General features: G+C 35.5%; 1 protein-coding gene and 1 pseudogene across 1 annotated transcript in view; one reads left to right on the top strand and one right to left on the bottom strand.

Annotated features, from left to right (window-relative positions):
* The window catches only part of STPG2 (sperm tail PG-rich repeat containing 2), a 549,400-nt gene that overhangs the window by 496,348 nt on the left and 27,000 nt on the right, over positions 1-26,052 (bottom strand). The window contains exons 6-7 of the mRNA XM_047857630.1: positions 22,019-22,131; positions 18,221-18,332 (exon numbers count right to left, since the gene is read on the bottom strand). Coding sequence (XP_047713586.1) covers positions 18,221-18,332; positions 22,019-22,131 — 225 coding nt within the window. The remainder of the gene's footprint in view (positions 1-18,220; positions 18,333-22,018; positions 22,132-26,052) is intronic.
* On the top strand, positions 13,814-14,107 carry LOC125164928 (60S ribosomal protein L37-like; annotated as a pseudogene).

Below are 26,052 nucleotides of genomic sequence, written 5' to 3'. Positions count from 1 at the left end.
TATCCAAAGTATGTAACACAGACGGCAACCACTTTCTTGACACGCAATCCTCCTCTGGCTCCTATGAGATCATTTCTTCCTCATTCTACTCATACCATTTTTAATCCTCCTTCTTTGCTTCTTTCTTAGATTCCCCTGATCCTCCACTTACTCATTAAAGGTTGTCAACCTCCAGGTTCAATGCTCATTCCTTATGGACTATATAACTTAGCCCTAAGACTAATTCCTAAATCTCCAATCCAGATTTTTCTCAATTTTCTGACAACCTTCAAGACATTTCTACCTATATAACAAACAGATGCTTAAAATAATCTGATTTCCCAAAACTACACATCACACACACACACACACACACAATGACATGCTTTCTGTATGCTCTCTCTCCAACTTTCTCTAGTATCCACACAGTACTCTAAGTGAGAAATCTAGCAGTCATCCTCAATACTTCCCACTCATCCTCCTACATCAAATTAATCACTAGATAAAAACCAATATTAGCATACAAATATATGTCACTTTCCCATCATTTCTAGGGTTACCTCACTATCTTTATTTTTTTTTCTTTTTAGAGACAGCAATCAGGGAGAGAGGGAGAGAGGGAGAGAGAGAGAGAGAGAAAGAAAGAGAGAGAAATCTTAAGCAGGTTCCATGCTTAGCACAGAGCCCAACATGGGGCTTGATCCCAAGACCCCGGATTACAACCTGAGCCAAAATCAAGAGTCAGATGCTCAACTGACTGAGCCACAAGGTGCTCCTCATTTCACTATCTTAATAAAGGAATTCACTACGTGAATCACTATGTACACCCCATACATTTGACTCACAGTTAACTGTCCTACTTTTCTAAAATCACAAAGCTGTTGTGAATTTCCTGCTTTAAAATATTTACTGGTTCATCATCACCTCTAGATAAAAAAAAGATTGCTTTTCTCAAATGTTCATGGCTTTGCACATTCTCTTTACCTGCAATGTTATATTTCATCCAAATAACTACCCATCCTTCAAAACACAACCCAAACATATTTTGAAATCCTTTCCTGACTTCTGCCATCCTCCAAGAAGAACCAATGAGTTTCTCTTCTGAAGTCCCATTGTAACTGATTTGAATATTATTGAAAACTTTTGTACATATTTGTAGCTTCTATTGAAGTGTGAACTCCTTGATTTAAGAGCCTCAGTATTATTCATCATCTTTCTATTCACAACATGGAGTAGTTATTCAAAAAATATTCATTAAATGAGTAATAGTAATATGTATCACTTATCATGTTAACAAATGTCAGACACTGTGTTAAGCAATTCGTGTGTGTGTATATATAATTACATCTCATTGGATTCTCACAACCTTTTTGCAGATACTATTATTTATACTTTAGAAATTTAGATGGAAAACTGTTTAGACTTAAAATGGCAAAATAACTTGCCCAAGATCATACAACTAGTATATGCTAGAGTAAGAATTTGGAGTGTGAGTCTAAAGCCTGAACTCTTCACCACTAAATCAATAATGTTTTATTTATTTTATATAGTTCTTAAAATTTTACCATGAATGAGCATGACTTCAGTATATAAAAGTCATGAGTAACAATACCAATCATTTTATGATTAGGCTTCAAAATATCAGATGCTCTTCCAAAGGATAAATAACCACTGTCTGACCAATAAATGTTTCCAAACTTCTTCCTCACTCCATTTCTCACACATAATTTTTTCTCCCATCTTGACACCTTTCCTTTCCTCTTTGAAACCCTGATTTAAAAATTGGAAAACTTAGAAAATAAAAAAAGTTTGCACTCCAACTTTTAGACACAGCAGCCATTACACAAACCACTAATTTGTGTTTAGGAAAGAAAAACACATTTAATTGTGTTTTAGTCCTCCTAAATCTTTGTTTATCCTCAAATTTAAGTTATTTCAAGGCCACCACTACATATTACTAACTGCAATAAAATACCAAATACCTGTTAATAATGCTAAGTAATCAGGTAATTTAATAAATATTAAAGACTAGCAATGATAAGTGAAAAGGTAAAACCTTTCCATCATAAACAATGGAACAATCCACCCATAAGAGAGAGCCATTAGTAATAATGACAGGCTTCAAAAAATAATTATCATTGGGGCGCCTGGGTGGCTCAGTCGGTTAAGCATCCGACTTCAGCTCGGGTCATGATCTCACGGCTCGTGAGTTCGAGCCCCGCATCGGGCTCTGTGCTGACAGATCAGAGCCTGGAGCCTGTTTCAGATTCTGTGTCTCCCTCTCTCTCTCTGACCCTCCCCTGTTCATGATCTGTCTCTCTCTGTCTCAAAAGTAAATAAACGTTAAAAAAAATTAAAAAAAATAATCATCATCATCATTAATGTTTATAAGCATATTTTTACTTACTTGAAACTACACCTTTCTACTTGAAATCTACTTAAGATCTTACTTAAAATTAATAAATTATCGTAAATAATCTATTAATTCAGAGGAAAACCTAGTTTATAAATTATACCTTTTAAATGTAACTTTTAAAATTCTAACAGTTTTGGGGCACCTGGGTGGCTCACTCGGTTAAGCATCTGACTTCGGCTCAGGTCATGATCTCACGGTTCGTGGGTTCGAGCCCTTCATCGGAGCCTGTTTCAGATTCTGTGTCTCCCTCTCTCTCTGCCCCTACCCCACTCGTGCTCTGTCTCCCTGTCTTAAAAATAAATAAACATTAAAAAAAATTTTTAACAAATAAAATTCTGTTTTCATAACTTTATATAGATAAATGGAATGATAGCTCTATAACTTATTTTGCAACCAGAATTGAAATAACATTTTTAAATACATACTGCTAAGTTATTTCCATTTGGCAGAACAGACAAAAAACTAAAATTTCCAATTTAGGTTTGCTCAGGAGAACTACAAAGCATATTTTCATATCTTGCCACATACTGTTTAAACATTTGTTTTAATGAATATGGGAAATGAATAAGTAGTTTTATGTCCATAAAATCCAAAATATTGGCGCCACCTAGTGAAATTTTGCTCAGTTTTTTAACAGATAAGAAGTTATTATAGCAACCTCATAAATTTTGCATTACCAAATCAAAGAACGTCAATAGAAACTATTATTTAATGTCTTTCTATATCAAGGACTTCATTAAGGATGTTAATGAAGATGCATGGCCAAAAGCAAGAAAGATTCTTGTGGAAAATGTTCAGGTTGAATAAAAGGTAATATTGTGTTTTTTAACAGAAGTTCTCAGTAGAGTAGGACACCATAATATATTCAAAAGATGTACTGAAACAACACTGTATACATAGCAGAATTAAACACATCTCAGGGATATGATAAATTTTTAAAAACTCACAAATCATTCATTAAAATATTATATTCATATTATATTTTGTGGCACCATAAGAAAATGCTTAAATCCAAAGACACTAGAGTATTTAATTATTTTATTGCTTTAAATTTATTCTTCCAGAACATTAGGATAAATGGAAGGAAAGATAAAACCTAAGAATTCTTTCCCTAAATTCAAATTTTAAATAAAACTGCTTGGGGCATCTAGGTAGCTCAGTCGGTTGAGAGTCTGACTCTTGATTTTAGCTCAGGTCATGATCTCCCGGTTAGTGGGACCAAGTCCCACACTGACAGTGCAAAGCCTGCTTGGGACTCTCTCTCTCCCTCTCTCTATGTCCCCCCTCCCCACTCATGCACGTGCACATGCTCACTCTCTCAAAATAAAGAAACAAACTTCTTTTTTTACATTGATTTATTTTTTTTGAGAAACAGAGTGAGACAAAGCCTGAACTGGGGAGGGGCAGAGAGAGAAGGAGACACAGAATCTGAAGCAGGTTCCAGGCTCTGAGCAAGCGGTCAGCACAGAGCCTGATGTGGGGCTCGAACTCACAAACTGTGAGACCATGACCTGAGCCAAAGTTGGACGCTCAACCGACTGAGCCACCCAGGCGCCCCGAAACAAACATTTTTAAAACTAAATAAAACTGTTCATTTTTCAAATCTGTAATCAATTTATTCAAAATGTGTTAATAAACATTAACCTCACTCCACTAACTATAGTTATATCAAAAAACAAGCAGAATGAAAGATTATCATCTTCCAGAAATAATGGTTTAATTGTGGACATAAGATAAACATTTTTTAACAATTTCACATATAAGAAATAATGTTATTGAAATTAATCATGGGGCGCCTGGGTGGCTCAGTTGGTTAAGCGTCTGACCGGCTCAGGTCACGATCTCACGGTCTGTGAGTTTGAGCCCCGCATCGGGCTCTGTGCTGACTGCTCAGAGCCTGGAGCCTGTTTCAGATTCTGTGTCTCCCTCTCTCTCTGCCCCTCCCCCGTTCATGCTCTGTCTCTCTCTGTCTCAAAAATAAATAAATGTTAAAAATTTTTAATTAGAAAAAAAGAAATTAATCATAAATCCAGAAAAAAGCAAATCAAATTTACAGAACTCTTACAAGTCAGTAATAAAAACAGACAATCCATTTTAAAATGGGCACAGACTCTAATGAGACATTTCTCTGAAGAAGATATATGAATGGCCAACAAGTACATGAAAAGATACTCAACATCAATAGTCTTTAGGGAAATGCAAACCAAAACCACAATGATATATCACTTCACACCAACAAGGATGGCTACAATCAGAAAGACAAACAAAAGCAAGTGTTGCAAAGACATGTTGAAATTGAACCTTCAGTTTTACCCTAATGTAAAATAGTACTGCTGCTTGTAAAACAGTTCCACAAAAAGCTAAAACATAAGAATTATGCTATTATCCAACAATTCCACTTCCAGGTGTATATCCCAGAGAAATGAAAACATATGCCCACATAAAGACTTATATACAAATGTTCATAGCAGAATCCTTCTTATGCTCATTCTTATGATTTTATTTAGCATAGTATTATACTTATTATTTCCATTCTTAACCAAAAAGTATAAACAACCGAAATGTCTATTAGCTGATAAATACATCAACAAAATGTGGTATATCCATGTAATGGGATATTATTCAGCTATAAAAAATGAAATATTGATACATGCTATGACATGGAAAATACTATGCCAAGAAACCAGTCACAAAAGGACAAATAATGTATGATTCTATTTACATTAAATGTCCAGATAGGCAAATCTACAGAGACAGAAATAGATTGCCCACAACTGGGAGGACGGCGGTAAAATGGTAATGACTGCTAACTGGGATGAGTTAAATACTCTAAAATTGATTGTGATGATGGTTGCACAACTCTGTGTATACACTAAACCATTCAACTATGTACTTTAAATGGATGAATTGTGATATATGAATTATGTCTCAAAAGAGTGGTCTCTACAAAACAAACTTCTAAATTTAAAAAGAAATGCATTTTGAAATAAACTTTACATAGCATGGGGGGAAAAAGATGAACATGTTGAGAAACAAATATAATAAGACTACACCCCTCTTCTAGAATGTGTGTTAATTTCCCCTTACATGGAAGTAAAGGGAAGGGAAGGCCCTGGATTAGCCAGACCCAGAGAGTTCAGAGGAAGAAGTTTGTAAAGATGTGAAAACATAAAAACCTTAGAGGGAAGTCAAAGTCTAATAAGCAAAAAGAAGAGTATGAATGTGTAAATACAAGCCTGAAATCTGAGTGAGATCCAGGGGAACAAGAGAAGGATCAATTGGCTCCATGTAAGAGCATTCTGAGAGAGTTTTGAGGAATCACTACCTACAATTAATTTGTAGGTACCATCTATTGTAGGAGTCAGTGCATCAGCTGAATTTAAAGAAGGAAAAAATGGAATGAAGCTAGTCGGCCTATTCCACACCAAGTTTACCAACTTTCCCGAGTCATACTACACTTGCTGCAACTGCTCTTATTATGTGGGAGAAGTATTCCAAACTGTTATTTCCTAGCATCTTTAAAGCTGGTCACTCCTCCTTGTTCTTTTTCCCATCCCTGCGCCCCCAAAATGAAGATATTTCTCCAGTCTATTGAAAATCCTGCAGCACTCCACTACTGAAATCCTTCTCCATATTCTCATTTCTATTCATCTGCATTTGGGCAGCTAAGACTATAAAGCATATACAGAATAAAACTCATTTCCCTGTAATTAACTAATGTTAGAGATCAAGCATTAAGACAAAAAAAGAAAAACCAGAGAGGCTGTTTTTCCATGCTTTTTCTCTCCTTGCCTAAGAGAAAGATCTCATGAGTAAGGGAATAGAAAGAAAAGCAAAAGACCGTGGATACGTGTGCTTGAGAATGGGCCCTAAGCCCTATACTTCCCCATCCTAAGTGCTAAACTGAAGGGCAGGAAGGTCTGAGAAATCCCAGGTGGGTCTGTGACTCAAAGAAAACCTATGCATCATTTCCTGGAGGGCAGCTAGAAAAAGTGGTAAACCATAGGGTTCATCCAACCTTCATCCACATATTGACAGTTTAGCTAAACTACTCCATATGGCTAATTCAGCATCCATTTTTTTGTGGCCAGTCTGCAGGGGCTTTGAACTGACACCAGCCCATCCCTTGAGGGCTTGCCCTAGATAAAAGACTGTAGAGTCACAAGTAAATTTAAATTCCAGGCATGATTCCCCCAACAGCCTTTGTGAAAAGCACTCACTCACTCATACCTTCCCTTTGCCTACCCCTTAGATGAGATTCCCTTGAAGCTTACTAAAACTCCACTTTTTAAGGTTTGAATTGACCAATCCATATGTAGCCCAGGAACCCCAAAGCACTCCACACATGGACCCTAATAAGGGTATATGCCCCAGAAGTTCTACCGCACTCTCTGCCTGCACCCTGCCTTGACCTCCCCACAAGATCATGCCCTGTAACTCCTCCACCACCTGTGAGTAATAGAGTTAGATTTTAGTTCCCTTGTGGTCTTCTGTTGAACCAGGCTCACCATCCAACACCCCAGGTCTCTACTTAACAAATGGTAATTTAACAAGATCACAAAAGCACAACACACTCAAGGTTTTGTCAGTTTTCTTCCCCATAAAACTGAATTCTTGTATCCTCAGTGGCAACTACCATTTCACTTCTATTCCCTCTATCCTACCTACTTCCTGTTTACCCTCATTTTTATCTCCAAATTCTCAACTTTGCCTTATTATTACAGTCCATCAAGCCCCTTCTGATTTCTTTTATTCCCTCCACATAGGCTTGATTCCATGGTTAACCATTCTGGCCTTGAAAATCTTTATTCTCTCAAATTCTCCCCACGTCACTATATTTATAGTCTCCAACAACATATAGCCATATAATACAAATCCCCACCCTTGCCTCCATAGAAACAAGCTTTTGTTGACCAGTATCAAATGGGATCTTTTTCTGTTGACCTGGAACTATTTTATTTACCTCAGTTTAACTCCTTATCACGTCCCCCATAGTGTGCATTCATTCTTCTCAAGTGCTGAAGACCCACCTCCCTCACTTTTTTTAAAGAGTGTTTTACATATGTCACCAAAATGATATAAGCCATCTAAATAAAATCGTAAGTCTATATGCTATGCACCTCAATATCTTTCTTTCAGGAGTCAGCAAACTATGGTCTATGAGCCCAATCCAGCCTAATAATCATTGAAAAATTACCATTTAGCATTACGTAAGCCAAAAAAATTGGAGTTCAAAAAGTGGAAAAGACTCCATCTTCTCTTGTTACCTCATAACTTAAATTAAAAATTTTTTAGAAACAATATTTTTCAAATCTCATAAACAAATACTTGCTATGACAAAAAAAAAGCATTGAGAAATGTCAAGTACAATTATGATCCTATTTTCAACTACTTCAACTTAATTCCTTATTCTTTTTACCATTATAGGACAAATAAATTAAAAGCTATTCTTAAGATTTTATTATTTTATTATTATTATCTAGGTCAATATACTATCATGGAAAAAGTTGTGAGAAAAAAATCTTTATTTTGAACAAAACATTTATTAGTTTTATATTACATATGTAGAATATATCAATACATTCATATTATCTGCTTTCATTATAAATACCCCTTGATACCTCAATATTCTTACTTTATCAAAATTGTTTTCAGAGTTTATTTTGAAAGGAAAAAGAAGCTAACTGCATATAGTTAGAACAGATAAGCCCCTAGGTGAACACAATATTTTGTTTAAAATTTGTACTTACAAGTATATATAATTAGAATTAGCTTCCCCTTAAATATGGTCAAATTAAACTATACATTAGATTTCACTAGAAAAGGACACACTAAGCAGCAATCAAATCTTCAGCTCTTTATAGTGTTCACATCTTCTACCATCTACTCCCCCAACTCACCAAGACTTGTGCTATAACCATTCCTTATCTTTTACAGTTTTTCCATGTATAGCAAATAACAGTGATGTATCACAGGATAATACTGACATAATATTTTGGCATTTAATTTACAATACATGTAAATGAAAAATACAAGATAAGAGCAAAAATGATAGTGGTATATATTTAAGGTGTACCATTTGATCATTTGATATATAAATATAGTGAAATAATCACCATATTCAAGCTAATTAATCTATATCCATCATCTAAGATAGTTACCATTTTCATTTTTTCTATTGATGTTAGATCCTTCCATACTGCTTTTGTTCAGTTTCAACCATGAATGAGTGTTGAACTTTATCAAATGCTTTTTCCATATCTATTGAAATGATCGCATGGGTTTTTTTCCTTCCATTTTCTTAAGTTGTTCTATCATGTTGTGTATGTTGAACCATCTTTGCATCCCTGGGATAAATCACATTCAGCCATGGTATATGATCCTTTAAATGTGCTGTCAATTTTTTTATTTAACTGCTGATATTTTATTAAGGATTTTTACAACAATGTTCATCAGGAATATTGGCTTGTAGTTTTCTTTTCTTGGGAGTGTCTTCCTGGTTAGGGTATCAGAGTGATGCTAACCTCATAAAATGAGTTTGGAAATGTTCCCACTTCTATTTTCTGGAAAATTTTAAGGATTGGTATTAATTCTTCTTTGAATGTGTAGTAGAATTTACCCAAGATAATGGGTCCTGGGCTTTTCTTTGTTGGGAAATTTTTTTATTACCAAGTAAGTCTCCTTGTTATTGGTCTGTTCAGACTTTCTACTTTCTCCTGATTCAGTTTTGCTAGGTTGTATGTTTCTAGGAATTTATTCATTTCTTTTAGGCTGTACAGTTTGTTGGTATACAGTTGTTCATAACAGTCCCTTACAATTCACTTTATTTCTCAGGCATCTATTGTAGTATCTACTCTTTCAACTGATTTTATTTGAGTCTTTTCTGTCTTTTTCTTACTCTAACAGTTCGTCAATTTTATCTTTTAAAACACCAACTCTTAGTTTTGTTCTTTTTTGTTGTTTGTTGTTCTCCATTTGACCCATTTCTGCTCTAACCTTTATCATTTCCTCCCTTCAGCTAATTTGGCTTAGTTTGTTCTTATTTTTTTAGTTCCCTGTGGTGTAAAGTTAGGTTGAGATTTTTCTTCTGTTCTCATATAAGTATTATTCACTAAAACATCCCTTTGAGAACTGCTTTTGCTGCAGCCCATAGTTTTGGTGTTTGGTTTTCATTTGTTTCAAAATACCTTTTAAATTTTCCTTTTGATTTCATCTTTAACCCAATGATTTTTTCTTTTATTATTTTTCCTTCTCATTTTTTTAAATGACTATTTTTTTATTCAAGTATAATTAACATACAGTGTTATAATTACTTTCAGGGATACAATGTAATCCAACAATTCTATACATTTTTCAACATTCATCAAGATAAGTGTACTCCTGGGGTGCCTAGGTGGCTCGGTCAGTTAAGCATCCAACTTCGGCTCAGGTCATGATCTCACAGCTCGTGGGTTCAAGCCCCACATCAGGCTCTGTGCTGAAGGCTCAGAGACTGGAGTCTGCTTCAGATACTGTCTCTGTCTCTCTCTCTGCCCTTCTCCACTTGTTCTCTCTCTTTCTCTCTCTCTCTCTCTCTCTCTCTCTCTCTCTCTCTCTCTGTCTAATATAAATAAACATTTAAAAAATTTTAAAGATAAGTGTACTACTAATCACCTTTATCCATGTCACCCATTCCCCCACTCACCTCCTCTCTGGCAACCACCAGTTTGTTCTCTGTATATGAGTGTGAGTGTATGTTTTTGTTTGTCTTTTTTTGTTTTGTTTCTTAAATTCCACATATAACTGAAATCATATGGTATTTATCTTTCTCTGACTTAATTTCACTTGCAATATACCTTCTACCTCCACCTATGCTCTTGCAAATGGCAAGATTTCATTCTTTTTTATGGGTGAGTAATATTCCATTGTATATACACAACACATTATCTTTTAGCCATTCATCTATCAACAGAGACTTGTTTGACCCAATGATTTTTAAGAGAATGTTGTTTAGTTTTAATGTATTTATACATTTTCTTGCTATTGTTGATTTCTATTTTTATTCCATTGTGGTCAGAAAAGATAGTTGGAATTATTTTGATGTTCTTAAACTTGTTAAGACTTATTTTGTGACCTTTCAAGATATGTATCCTGGAGAATGTTCAGTGTGCCTTTAAGTAGAATGTATATTCTGTTCTTGGGTAGACATTTCTACATAGGTCAGTTGAATCTATTTGGTCTATAATGTTGTTCAAGTCAAATATTTCTGTATTCATTCCTACTATTTTGTATAGCTGTCAATTTTTGTCTTAAAATATGTCAATATTTGTTTTATATGTTTAGGTACACTGATATTGAGTACATATATAATCGTTATACCTTCCTGTTGAGATGACCTTTTGATCATTATATACCGACCTTCTTTGTCACTAGAGATAGTTTGAAACTTGAATTCTATTTTTTTCTGACGTACATATAACGAACCCCCCTTTCTTTTGATCATTATATGCATGAAACATCTTTTATCATCCCTTTACTTTTGGCCTATGTGTATCTTTAATTCTAAAGTGTGTCTCATAGACAGCATATCACTGGATCTTGCTTGTTTTTTTTTAAATATATTCAGGCACTACAGGCCTTTTAATTGGTGAATTTGATGTATTTACATTTAAGGTAATTATTGATAAGTGAGAAATGTATTATTGCCATTTTTAAAAATTATTTTCTTTGTGCCTTATAATGGTTTTATCTTTCTCTTCTTGTGCTCCTTTCTTACTGGATAATTTTTTGTAGTGATTTGTTTGTTTGTTTGTTTTCTCATATTTTGTGTACCTGTTATAGGTTTTTTTCATGGTTAGCTCAAGAGTTATACAAAATATCTTATAATTATGACCTTCCATTTTAATTTAACTTTAATCACATACAAAAATACTAACCTTTTATTACCTCCACATGCATATAGTTTGTGCTCTTATAGACATTTTGCTTCTTTTTAAATTGCGTGCCATTAAAAAATATATTTATCAGGACGCTTGGCTGGCTCAGTCGGTTGGGTGCCCAACTTCAGCTCAGGTCATGATCTTGCAGTTTGTGGATTCGAGCCCCGTGTCAGGTTCAGTGCTGATAACTCAGAACCTAGAACCTACTTCGGATTCTGTCTCTCTCTCTGCCCCTCCCTGGCTCAAACTCTGTCTCTGTCTCTCTCTCAAAAAAAAAAATTTTTTTTAATATATATTTTTAGCTAAAAATATATATATTTTTAGAGTTCAAGAAATTTACGTACTATCTTTACTACTATAGTAATCTGTATGTGTTTATGTATGTACCTTTATCTATGGAATTTATGTTGTCCTATATTTTCATGCTGCTGTTTAGCATGTTTTCAGTTTTAAGAAATCCCTTAAGCATATCTTATGAAGTAGGTCTAAGGGTGACAAATTCTCTTAGTTATTGTTTGTCTGGGAAATACATTATCTCCCTATTTTTTTTTTCAATGTTTATTTATTTTTGGGACAGAGAGAGACAGAGCATGAACGGGGGAGGGGCAGAGAGAGAGGGAGACACAGAATCGGAAACAGGCTCCAGGCTCTGAGCCATCAGCCCAGAGCCTGACACGGGGCTCGAACTCACGAACCGTGAGATCGTGACCTGGCTGAAGTCGGACGCTCAACCGACTGCGCCACCCAGGCGCCCCTCCCTATTTTTAAGGAATGTTTCTGGGTATAGTATTCTTATTTGGCTGTGTTTTTTTCCCTTAGCACTTTGAATATACCCTCTCACTCTCAACTGGCCTCAAGGTTTCTACTGAAAAATAAACGTATATTCTTAGGGAACAGTTTGGGGGAGAGGAGTCTAATATGTGATGAATCAGTTTTCTCTTACTGCATTAAAAATTCCGTCTTTGCTGTTGACTTTTCATAATTTAAGTATAATGTGTCTCAGTGTAATCTCCTTTGGGTTGATCCTATTTCAAGACTTTTGAGCTGCATGAATACTAATGACCATGTCCTTCCAAAGATTTGGGAAGTTTTCAGCCATTATTTCTTTCTGCCCCTTTTTCTCTCTTCTCCTACTGAGATTCCCAAAGTGCATATATTGATTCTCACATGATGTCCTATAAAGCCTGTAAGATTTCCTCACTCTTTTTCATTCTTTTACTTTTTCTTTCCTTTGACTGGATAATTTCAAATGAACTTTCTTTGAGTTGACAGATTCTCTCTTCACATGATTGAGTCTATTATTGAAGCTCTTTATTGCATTTTTTCATTTTATTCACTGTATTCTTTAGCTCCAGAATTTGTCTGGTTATCTTTTGTGATTTCTTTCTCTGTTAAACTTCATATTTTCTTCAATTATTATCTTGATTTCACTGAGTTGTCTTTCTTCTCCTGTAGCTAAATGAGCTTTCTTAAAACAATAATTTTGAATTTATTGACAGATCTCCCTTTCTTCGGAGCCAGTTACTATAATACAGTGTTCTTTTAGTGGTGCCCTGTTCCCTTGATTTTTTTTATGTGGTTCTTATAGCCTTGCATTGATGTCTGCACATTTGAGGGAGCAGTAACCTCTTCTAGATTTTATGGACTATCTTCAGTGGGAAAAGACCTATGAGTTATTGTCAGGCCACCAGCTGAGTAGGGCACAATGGCTCTAACTCCAAAGGAAAGGGGAACCACCAAGGAGGTTTTGACTTCAGGGAGGGTGCAGCAGTATACACTCTATGAAGCTAGGACACCTGAGGTCAACATGGTCAAAAACCACAGGGTTCTGTGGCAGCACCGAAGGCTACTGGGTCGTCAGTGTCAAAAGCCACTGCAATTCCCCTGTTCTCCTTTTCCCCACAGGAGGAAGTCATGGCCAAAGGGATCCTCCTAGAGCTGGGTCCAGTCAGGGTCTTGGGTTTGTACATGGTTATGAGACATGAATGGCAGCTCCAGCCCTGGTGTCTCCTTCTCCAATGGAGGCACAATGGGATGGACTCCAGACAGCTCCATCTGCTGGGTTAAGCATCAGTGAAGACTGCAGGGATCCTCAGTAGCAAAAGTTTCAGATATCCATAGTGGTAACAAGGGCTGCAAGGGTCCTCCTGCTGTGTTCACACATGGTAGCAAGTTACACTACTGAGATCCTTCTTGGCATCAAACTATGATGGACTGAGGGATGGTGTGAAGCAGATAAAATGCCTCTTATACTTTTCTATGTGGCCATCCTGAGTTTGAGCTCCTAAGGGTTTATGTAGCTTCTTCATTGTACTCTAAGCTCTCCCATAGCTATTTTCATCAGTATGTAGTTGTTTATAGTTTGTTTCTTTTGGGGGGCGGAGGGGAGCGGAATGAGTGTCGGGACTCCTAGTACACCATCTTCTTGATGTGACTTCCAGAAAATATTTTATGTTTAAAAGACTCATTTCCTCTCTTTGGTCTCAACCACAAAAACAAGATGACAAAAGGGACGTCATCATTTGGAAAGTATCATAATAAGAACCACACATTATGTCACTACTATGGCTCTCAGCCCTACCACATCTTCAGAAGTTGACCTATGGCAAATGTAGCTATCCTGCCAAGCAGAAGAGAGAATAACTGGAGTGCCAAGGCTAAAAGGTGAAATACCACTGGGACTGATCTAATGAGGCCTCTAAAAATTGTATACCACAGATTAAGGCATGGATTTCATGAAGAAACAACACCTAAACCCAAAAAGGCAACTGTTGCACCATCCAGTTCATCTTAAGGATTTCAGTGAGTAATCATACAATAAATGTTCTGGTTTAAAAAAAAAGAAAACTAATTTCCTGTATTCCAGTTTCCATTTCTGCACATAAGAACTTGGATATCATCATTCCTCCCTAACAACAAGTAGAAACCTGAACAGAATGTAAACTCAAATTCTTCTTAGATCCATGAAAGAGCAAAAAACACAGGGCAAACCACTGCCCACAAGATCGGAGAGACAGACAAGCAAATACAGGGAGTCACAGCTTACCAGAGCAGAGATTTCCTCTGTATAGGAATACCTAAACTGTAATTGAAGAATTGCTGGAGGCCCAGTGAAGACAAATCTGAGAGGTAAAAACACCATGGGCCAAGTCATAGGGGAGGACCCCACAATCTAGTTTACTTCCAGGAACTCAACTAGGTTCTCATAGTAAATACTGGAGAAAAACCCTTTTGTGCATCTGGCAGGGGAAGAGGGAAAAGCAGCATTTTGAAATATACCAGAACATTCTGTTTTTCTTAACAAGATAAGCTCTCTGGAAAATCAAACTAACCAGAGCCCAACTTGCTGGCGCATTATCAGCACATAATTGACCTACAGAATGCAAATGCACAACTCCAGTTACCTCTAGCCTTCCACACAAGATAAAGGAAATACCTAACTCCAACCCACACTAGCCATTCTAACCCATCTAAGAGGGGGAAAAAACTGAGAAAGACTTGTGAAATTCAGTCCAGTGCAGAGGCATGGGCTCACTAAAATACTAAGAGCTAATCACAGAACTAAAAACTCTTCCCCTCCCCCATACCTTACCACCACATTACTAAAGTCATATTTACAATACTAAATTTACAATTTACAATACTAAATACTATTCACATACTAAAGTCATATTTAGTTTCTTTGCCTAATACATCATGTCAAGTTATACAGATAGAATTTTTGTATCCCCCCAAAATTCATGTTAAACCTAATCCCCTATGTGATGTTATTTGGAGGTGGCACCTTTGGGAAGTGATTAACTCATGAGCACAGAGCTCTGATAAATGAGATTAGTGTCCTTATTTGAACAACAACAACAGCAAAGTCACCCAAGATACCTCCCTTGCCCCTTCCACCATGTAAAGACACAGCAAAAAGATGACCTATGAACCATAAGTGAGCTCTCAACAGAACTGAATCTGTTGCCACCTTCATCTTGGGACTTCCCAGACTCCCAGAGCTATAAGGAATAAATTTCTCTTATTTATAAGCTACCCCATCTGTGATATTCTATTATAGCAACCCAAACAGACTAAGACATCTAGTTATTAAGAATAAATTACAACAAATATAAAAAAAAAAATTAGAAGAAACAGGGCAAGCATCAGAGCCAGACATGGCAGGAAGAGTACCATCATCAGATGTGAAACTTAAAACAAGTAGGATTACTAGGCTAAGGGCTCTAATGAATAAAGAAAACAGAAGGCAAGAAGAGATGAGAACCACAAAAGGCAGAAAAAGAATGAATGAGAAAAATAGGAGCAAAAAAAAAGGGCATCAAATAGAAAACAGTAACAAATGTGGTAGATATTAATCCAACTATATCAAAGATCCTTGAATGTCAATGGTCTAAATTTACCAATTAAAAGACAGATATTATATATCTATATCTATATCTATATCTATATCTATAAATTAAAACCAAATGGAGAAAAACACACCATGCTAACACTAATCAAAGGAAAGCATGACTAGGTGTAATTTCAGACAGTACAGATTTCAAAGCAAGGAAGGTTATCAGGGCTAAAGAAGATCATTACATAATTATAAAGAGGCCACTTCTCCAAGAAGACAATTTTTAACGTGTATTTGTCTAACAACAACGCAGCAAACTAAATGGGGCAAAAACCAATAGATCTGCAAATAGAAATATCACAGTTCAAGACTTCAACACCCCTTTCTCAGGCAGGCATAAAATCAATAAGTTGCAATCAATAATATCATCAATATCAATAAACTAGATATAATTGACATCATTAATAGCAATGAAAGCATATATGGAAATCTAAGTTCCCATCTTAGGAAAACTTAAAAAAACAAATTAAATTGAAAGTAGGTAAAAGGAAATAAATAAGTAGAATTAGAGCAGAAATCAATAATATTAAAAATAAATGAAAAATAATGAAAACAAAAGTTGGTCTTTAAAAATATCAATCAAATCTATAAGTCTCTAGCCAGACAAACTAAGAAAAAAAGAGAGAGGGCACAAATTACTGATATCAGAAATGAAGGAAAGAACATCACTACAGATCTCACAAACATTAAAAGAATAAAGGAACATTATGAACTCTATGCTCATACATTTGATAAGCCTGATAAAATGGACCAATTCCTTGAAAAGACTCAAGCTTTCAAACTCACACAAGAAAAAATAGATGATCTGAATAGGCGTATATCTATTTTAAAAATTGAATCCATAATTAATAACCTTCCTAAAAAAAGAAAGCACCAAGCCCAGATGGATTCACTGGTGAATTTTACCAAACATTAAAGGAACAACTTAGATCAATTCTCCACAAACTCTTTCAGAGGATAGAAGCAGAGGGAATACTTCCTCTCATTCTATGAAACCACCATAACCCTAATACCAAAACCAGAAAAAAAATTACAAATATAGAAAACTACAGACCATTATCTCTCATGATTCCAAATTATACACTTTTTATCCTGTTAGAGACTTATAATTGTAATCCTATAAAAACAATTATATTATTCTATTATCGTGTCTTTTCATTTCTAGAAACAATACTTTTCATTGCTGATTGATATTCAGGGGAAGACTAAGGAAATCAAATGCAGAGAAAATTCTTATTGAAATAGCTATTGATTTTTCAGCTGTGAATCATTTATTTATCCTTATTCTAAATGGGTTCATTTAAAAATTTTTATTCTATACTCTTCAAAGTTTTTTTTTTAATTTTTTACTTGAGTATAGTTAATACATAATGTTACATTAGTTTCAGATGTACACCATAGTGATTCAATTGCTCGATACTTATGCTATGCTTGCTACAAGTGTAGCTACCATGTGTCACCATACAACACTATTACAATATCACTAACTATACTCCCTTTCTGTCCCCTTTATTCTCATGACTTATTCATTCCATAACTATAAACCTGTATCTCCCACTCCCTGTCAACCCCCTCCACTCCTTTCCTCTGGCAACCATCAGTTTGTTCTACACATTTATAGGTCTGATTCTGCTTTCTGCTTATTTGTCTATCCACTTGTTCTGTTCTTTTAAACTTCACATATGAGTGAAATTACACAATATTTCTCTCTCTCAGTCTGATTTATTTCACTTAGTAGAATATTCTCTATGTCCAACCAGGTTGCTGCAAATAGCAAGATCTGATCCTTTTTTATGTCTATGTAATAGTCCATCATTCAAGTTTTTATGTTTAAATATAAAAAATATACTGAAGAGGAAAAAAAAAGTTCCAGGGCTTTATTTGCCTACAATTTCTAAATAAGTAAACTGAAGCATAGCTACAAAAAAAATTTAATGGAATTTTGGGTTTTATATTAATAAATATATACTATCCAGAAGGAGGATGAAAATCCCATGTACAAATCAGACCATACCAAGAATATTATGCTTAGTTCTAGTATCAGATTAAAAAGAGAGACAGAGAGGAGACTTACAAACTACTTTAAGAAGATCCCTAGACAACTTCAAAGGAAAATAAACTATCATGAAGTTAAATAGTAAGAATAGTCAAAAGTAGTTAGAACTTTTATCCTTACTAGAAAAAGACTAAAAAGAAAGCATAGGAAGAGGGAGAAAAAGTAGGCAGAAAGCAGGCAAGTTTAGGTCAGTTTAAGAAGGAAATTGTAAGAAACAGAGTTGTCCACTAGTGAAACAATAAACCTTAGGGCTAGTGAGTTCTTTATCACAAGAGGTGATCAAGCAGAGATGGTAATCACTTGGAGATTTTAAGTATAGTTCCTTCAGCAATATTCACTGAATAACAACTAACTACCAGGCATGATAAATCCAAAGACTACTCTAACCTTGTAATTATCACAGTCAATGATGTTAAAACATAGAAAGTAGATGAACTAGCTACATTTCAACTTACCTTTTTTTCCTCCTGCTGTATTATTACTTCATAAAATCGTGGGAGATATGAGCAATGATTTTGCTGTTGGTCTTTCTTGATATTAATATTTTCATAATGAGGTGTCTTTTTCCTTTAGGAAAGTCAAAAAGAAATTGAGGAACTCTCAATTTCAAATACATAATTATTTACTTAAGCAAAGAGAATACTTTTACACTAATGTTTCCTGCTTAAAACGTATGCAATAATGAGGAGCCTGGGTGGCTCAGTCAGTTAAGCGCCCAATTTCAACTCAGATTATGACCTTGCAGTTCATGAGTTCAAGTCCTGCATCAGGCTCTCTGCTGCCAGCACAGAACCCGCTTCAGACCGCCTGTCCCTCTCTCTCTGTGTCCCTCCCCCTTTCTCTCTCACTCTCTCTCAAAAAATAAAATAAACATTTTTTAAAAACGTAGGGGGAGCCTGGGTGGCTCAGTCAGTTAAGCGACTGACTTTGGCTCAGGTCGTGATCTCATGGTTTGTGAGTTCAAGCCCTGAGTCAGGCTCTGTGCTGACAGCTCAGAGCCTGGAGCCTACTTTGGATTCTGTGTCTCCCTCTCTCTCTGCCCGTCTCCCACTCACGCCTCTCTCTCTCTCTGTCTCTCTCTCTGTCTCTCTCTCTGTCTCTCTCTCTCTCTCTCTCTCAAAAATAAATAAGCATTAAAAACATTTTTTTAAAAATCATATGCAGCAATAAGATTATCTGGGTATTGGGGTGCCTGGGTGGCTCAGTCAGTTAGGTGTCCGACTCCTGATTTCAGCTCAGGTCATGATCTCAGGGTTGTGAGATGGAGCCCTGGAGAGATTCTCTCTCTCCTTTCTCTAGCCCTCCCCTGCTCATTCTCTCTCTCTCTCTCTCAAAAAAAAAAAAAAAAAAAAAAAAAAAAGATAATCTGGTTATGTTGGTTAGTTCGCATTTTCCAATTCAGAGCATTATAATAAACCTATACTAATAATTACTCCAAATAAAAAAATAGGATGTAGGATTTATGTCCAGAGGTTTGTTTGGTTTAGGGTTTGTTTGCTCATTTTTATCCAGAGCTTAAATAAAAAGTTACCAAAAATTTTTTCCTGTGATTTCTATTTAACAGAAAACACCTTTCAAATTTCAAATCCCCTGATATCTCAACTAAAATGAGAGGGTAAAGTTCTATGCTATTTATAGCACACACAGACAAAAAAAAAGGCATAAAGACCTTTGAAAGCAAAAGAGAAAGCTTTATTTTTCTCTGAAGATTTTTCTCTGAAACCACAAGCTCAAGAAAGAATAAGAAACTAAGTAAACAGTGATTAGGAGCCCACAAGCTTCAGAATCAGACATCCTGATGTGAATCCTAGCATTGTTATCTATTAGCTGTGTGACCTTACACAAATCATCTTACTTTTCTAATCTTCAAAATAGATTCTTCACCTAATTGGAAATAGTAACAACCAATTCTCAAGATTGTAATGATTAAAGTGGATAATATAGGTGAAGTGTTTAATACCATACATGGCCCATAAGTACACAGTAGCCATTAGCTATTATTATTACAAGAATTATTATTTAATAGGCTATACTGACTATACTGTTTTCTCCATTTCTTAAACAGAACATCCAAAAAACCTCATATTAAACATTTCTAATGAACTATACTGAACATAAGCATTTTCAAAAACAGATTAATAGAAAAACATAAAAACAAATGTTTAATTCACATAATTGCAATTATTTTCTTTGACATTGCTATGATTTAAATATACATTTAACATCTCAGTTCACTGGTAAATGCTCACTTTGTTGATTCTTTTCACATGAAATTCAACAAATTAACTTGTTTTCAAAACCTCAAATAGTTGTATGGATAATCAAATTTATATTTGGGAGATCAGAAAGATCACATATCATTTAGGTTGGTGTCTTTCCCAAAAAGAGACCTAGAAGTTTGTCTTTCCATTTACAATTCAATGACCAAGTATCTCCACTTTTATACTATATCAGATCTCCCAGAACAATTCTCACTTGATCAATAAAGCAAAAAAGTAAAAAAAAAAAAAAAAAGTTAAAAAAGGGTAGAAATGTCAGTTATCAGAAGGAACCAAGACAATTCCAACTAAAAGGTACAGTGAAGGCAGCAACACCAAAGAGCAGACAAATTATGGAAATGGTGACATAACTGAAGCAGTCTGGAATGCAATCTATAGTACATTCCTACAAGCAAAAGTGAAAAATGTGAATGGAAGAAGAAATGCAGGAAATAAAAAAAGCTCAAAGAGAAAGTAACATTACAAAGCCAGTAATTAGAATGGGAGTGGGCGATTATTCAAGAAACAAAAGAAACTTAGGAAAAACTACCAAGCAAAATCAGAGCAACACGGTTAGACGGAGTCCTGGTTATGCCTGAAGTATTTAGTCAGAAGTGTAGTGAAATGGAAAGAAAGCAATCATCAGAGAACACATACCTTTGAAAAGTTAATTTTGCTTCATGTTAATTAAACCTCAATAAAACTGATGAGAAGGTAGGCAAGGCAAGCAGGCAGACAGACAGATTAAACAGACAGACAGATAAGCAAATCAGCCAAAATGGAAGAAAAAAGACAAGATTAGGATACTGAATAACAAAAGCATATGTCAAGGGGATGAGCACAGTTAGTAAAACCATTTCACAGACTTTGTTTTGTTTGGAAGAATGACAAAGATATTAAGTTTAGACCCCATTAAGCTAAATGTACATATTAAAGTTCTCATGTAACTACTAAAAGAATAAAAGTACAAGATGTACCTCCTATATTAGGAGTGAAAAAAATGAAAAAGAAAAGAGAACAGGTATAAATTCCCCAAAACAAGAACCATGTTTTATTCTTTTAATTCTCAGTTACTATGTTTAGTACTAGCACATAGCAAGAATTCAAACAATGTCTGTTCAATGAATGAACATTAGCAAGGGAGTCCAAGCAAGAGAGCCTAAGCTACATCCACCACTGGCATATAGATGAGTCTAAATCTGTGTAGGAAACTAATTAGATAGGTAATCACTGTGGGACTTCTTAGAAGAAAACTCATTCTATTAGAGAAAGAATCAGGCAGATAAGCTGAATCCTGTTTAAAGTTTTTAACGATGAAAGCAGGTGACAGGTTCTGAGAACAACATAGTATTGTTTCTCAATTTTCCCTTCCATGTACACATGTCTAAGGCCTTACTGTAGGAGGAGAGAATAAAGATAGAAAGAGTTATTTGTCTGGAAATGCATTTCTTAAACTTCATAAATATAACTTTCAATCTGATGCTATGGCTCTGACCCTGCCACCCCCCACCTCCAATGAGAATGGTTTATAAATCTATCATTTAGTCAGAAGAATGGACACCAGAGCCAGGGACAAGATAAATACTGAGTCATCTTCTTTTATATTTTCTCTGATCTTCTGTGCATATTTTAGTACTCAGACACATGGGCTGTACAATTACAAACAGACCTCAGTTAAAGTCTAGCTCTGTCACTTAACAGCCTCATGATCTTAAATGTTAATTATTTTTTGACCCTTGCATTTTTCAGTGATAAATATGTATAACAATAGTGACTACACAGAGACTTGCAATGATTAAATGAGGTAATACATGTAAAGCAGGTAACACAGGATCTGGCTCACAAAAAAAGCAATAGTTTTCATATAGCCTATTCCAAAATATAATACTTCTTGAAGTTTTTCATACTGATTTGTCCTTTCATAACAGCCTGTCCTAAATTATTAGAATACTTTCCAGTCAAGAACTACATTAAAAGCATATTTCTTTTACTTACTGGACTATATCATACTGCCCAGGACCAGGCCCTGACTTCATAGGAAACTGGAGTCTTCCCAAAGAGTTGCCAAAATGTATCCCCTTATATTTCAAAGTTGCATTGGAAAAATCCTTAAAAAAAAATTAAAAAGGTGAACATGAGACATAGTTTAAAAGAGTCATGAAACAATGTTTCATTTTATTTGGGTCTAAATCTAAAACAAGGACAGCCTTAGTCAAGGGGGTTCCACTAACAAATGCTAAAGTCTCCTTCAACCTAAGTTATTGCCGCTGTGCCCCATCCCACTCCTGACTCAGCCAAGACCCTAGGGGAAAAGTATGTCTAGCTTTAGTATATCTTCAATCAATATGAACGGCTTTGTCTTGGCAGTGCAGGAAGCAATCTAAAACCTTAAGGGCAATAAAGATGAGCTTCTCATTGTTTAACAAAGTGAGGATGGGGCAGAACTGTATGATTTAGGGAATAGAAAGTCTGTTAAAAACGATCTTAATTAAATAGAAATTAATTTCAAGAAAGTAAATTCAAATTCAAATATCACAGATATTAGAGAACTTCTAATTACCTGGTATTTAAAACTATAATCTATTCATGTAAACTTTTCATAAAGTAACAAATACATGACAAACAAATTAAACACTACCCCTGGTTCATTTTCACAATGCTTGAGGTCCAAATCAGTTCTTTAACACTACAGAAATTATTTGTGATATGAGAAATCAACCATCATGTTTCCTTTGCATCCCCTGTAATGTCAATTTTTTAAAATCAAGCTGACGAACAGCCACTTTTATTTTTTTTATTTTTTAAATGTTTTTATTTATTTTTGAGACACAGAGAGAGACAGAGCATAGCGGGGGAGGGTCAGAGAGAGGGAGACACAGAATCTGAAGCAGGCTCCAGGCTCTGAGCTGTCAGCACAGAGCCCTACAGAGGGCTTGAACTCAAGAATGGGAGATCATGACCTGAGCCGAAGTCGGACGCTTAACCGAGTGAGCTACCAGGTGCCCCAATAAATGTCAAAATTAAGCATGACCCTGAAAAGTTCACTTCAGAGAAGTTAAAGGACCTGCTTTCATTAGAAATTAATAAAATAATAAAATATAACATAAGAACAGTAATCTCTCTTACAGAAATTCTTTTTTGTTGACCTAATATATTCTAAATTGAGCAATCACTTAAGAATTTTTTAAATCATTTTTTAACCAATGGTAAAAGGTAAACTCTATTTTTTAATTCATATTTGTAAAAACATAGCTTTAAAATAAGCTTGGATAAATACTCTAACTTATATACACATAAAAAAATAAAATCCCCATAATAAACTTGTAGGTTAACTGCATAAAACTGTGTCACCCCTTCTACGTGACTATTACTCTTCTAGAATAGTGAGACCAACCTCTGTCAATTATCATAAATAATCATTAATGAAATAAATAGCACTATTAGTGATAGAAAGTGTAATTCCAGTTCAAAATGGTGAATCAAACCCCACATCTGCCCAACTCCTAGTAAAACTTCAAAAGGAGTGCATAAAATAGACACAAATTATCAATGCTAGAAACTAAGAGAAAGTGTTATTCACATGCCAAAATTTCAATGAATTTCTGGGAAATATAGCACAGCAGAGACTATAACTAGAAAAGGAACTTATTGTATATGAAAAGAACCTCCTCTGAGGCTTTTGATGATCCCAAAGAGACAGAAACTAGAGACAAGGATGGACTTGGGTGGTGGGAGCAAGTCTCAAAATTCCTTGCACCCTTTGAGATTTGTGCCAGGGCCATTACATGAAGTGATGAAAGACAATGTTAACACCCACTCTATTCTTGGCATACATGTTGAAAATAAATTGGAAGCACAGCCATTGCCTCCAAGGAGGACACACTTTCTATTTACAGAGGCACCACTCCAGAAAGCTTCAGGACACCACAACAAAATCCAAAAAGAACCTAGTACAGCACTAAAATTCCCTACTATGTCAAAATGCCTTTTACTCCCTAGGACTTACCATTAATCACTAACCCTCACATGTTGTATAATACAAACACAATAAAACTAAACTGTCCCTTCCACACCCACCAGATCTTCAAGAATTAAAAAATAGGGGCCAAGACAATCTCTGACAGAATTTTGATGCTTCTATAAAGTGAAATGGGACCTTTGCTGATTCTTTTTATAGATGCAATCACAAAGAGAAATTGAACTACAGTTTCTCTACAGGTTTCCCTTGCTTGATTTCCCTTGTCTGTTCCTTGCTTGGGGGTAGTAGAGGATGTTGGAGCCAAGGGTAAAGAAACAGAGTTAATAATTATTTCTAAGTAGGATTCAGACATGTCTTGAAATGTCTGGTGAACTGAATGGGCAAACCAACCAGAAGGCAAATGTGAAAACAAATCCTATAGGAAGTAACTAATCATAATGACTCTCACCCAGTAAGAAATTCATACTGTCAAAAGAGTAGCAATGCTAAATACTGAATATTTTCTGTTGACTGAATTCACCACCTAACAGTCCCCACTTGATTTATGCAAGTGTCCTGTGGGGTACAAAGAGGCTATGATAAAAATCTAAAAGACCTCTTTCATTAAACACTGGTAAAACTGAGCGGTACTTTTAGACCCCTCTAACACAGTATAACACAAAGACAGAAGAACCATTATCCCCCCAACCTCACCCCAGCTCATCACGCACTTTAGCTGTGATCAAGTACAATGGTAGAAACGCCCAGCAGAGAGCACCATCTGGCAAGAGACTGAAGAGCCTGGTGGAACAGCAGCCGTCTCCGTGGAAATAGACTTGTCAGGGAGCATGGTCCAGACAGCCTCCTGAGGACTCCCAGAAACACCGGGAAAGGAGAAGTTTGCAGAAGGCTAGAGGACCTCTACCATCATTAGGAGGAGACAACATACTTATATTTGAGCTATTAGCAAAGCTGTGACTCTCTTTAGTATTCACAATCCAATGAAGTCTGGAAAAACTGGTTGTATAAATAAAAAAGGATTAATCCTTATTTCCACAAGAAATATTCTGATCTCAATGTACTTAGATTATTAATGCATAGATCCCTTCTAATGAATTACAACACAAATAGAAGAGGGTATACATACAGGGTACATACATACATACATATATAGAAAGTATATATTGCTTTGGCACTCCTGAGTATAACACAAAAGGGAATAAGGCAGTCAGACCATCCAAAGATTTCCCATCTTCACTATGGATGTTCAGCTTTAACACGCTATGAAGCTATAACACTATAAAGCACTAAATCAAAGTAAGATGATATTATTACTATTATTACAGTCATAAGTATGCTTTCTAGCCGATCCATAATTCTCAAGCCCAGATCTTTGTCAGTACTAGAAGGAACAGAGATATGAATAAAAATGGGAAGAGCTATCCCACCAATCTCTGTAACACATAGAGTATACACTGATTTGGCACTCCTGAGTGTAACACAAAAGGGAATAAGGCAGTCAGACCATGCAAAGGCTTTGGATCTGGCTGCAGACACAAATGCTATAATACCTAGCAGAACAGCATAGAAAAACGGCACAGACTAACACGTCCAGCAGAGCCACAGATGGTAGTAGAGGAATGCTGGAAGAAACTGCGGCATCCCCTAGAGGAACTGAAAAGCAGCCTGTTCCTTCAGGCCAGTGACAACTCCAAAGACTGCTGCACCCTACAGAGCTTCAGGAAAAGGAAGAATGGCAAGCCACACAACACTTTCTTTTGCTAAAGTACGTGTTCTAGACCATCTTTCACATGCAATTACCTAATATTGCCATAAATTTCAAAGTACATATATGGTTTTGCAGACAGAAAAAGTGTAATTTCTCCATTTGTTCTGTACTTTATTTCTACTTAGAAATTAAGTCAAATTTCATAATTGTGCAGATTTTTGGCATAATAAGAAGTGAAGCACACAAATGTAGAATTCTGTTCTAATATAATATAGCCATTTTAGGTATGTTAGATGTTTTATATATTTCAGGCAGGAGCATATCCATTTTTATTTACTATAG

Source organism: Prionailurus viverrinus, chromosome B1, assembly GCF_022837055.1.
Source record: "Prionailurus viverrinus isolate Anna chromosome B1, UM_Priviv_1.0, whole genome shotgun sequence".
NCBI lineage: Eukaryota > Metazoa > Chordata > Mammalia > Carnivora > Felidae > Prionailurus > Prionailurus viverrinus.
This window is presented reverse-complemented; position numbering and strand designations above follow the sequence as displayed.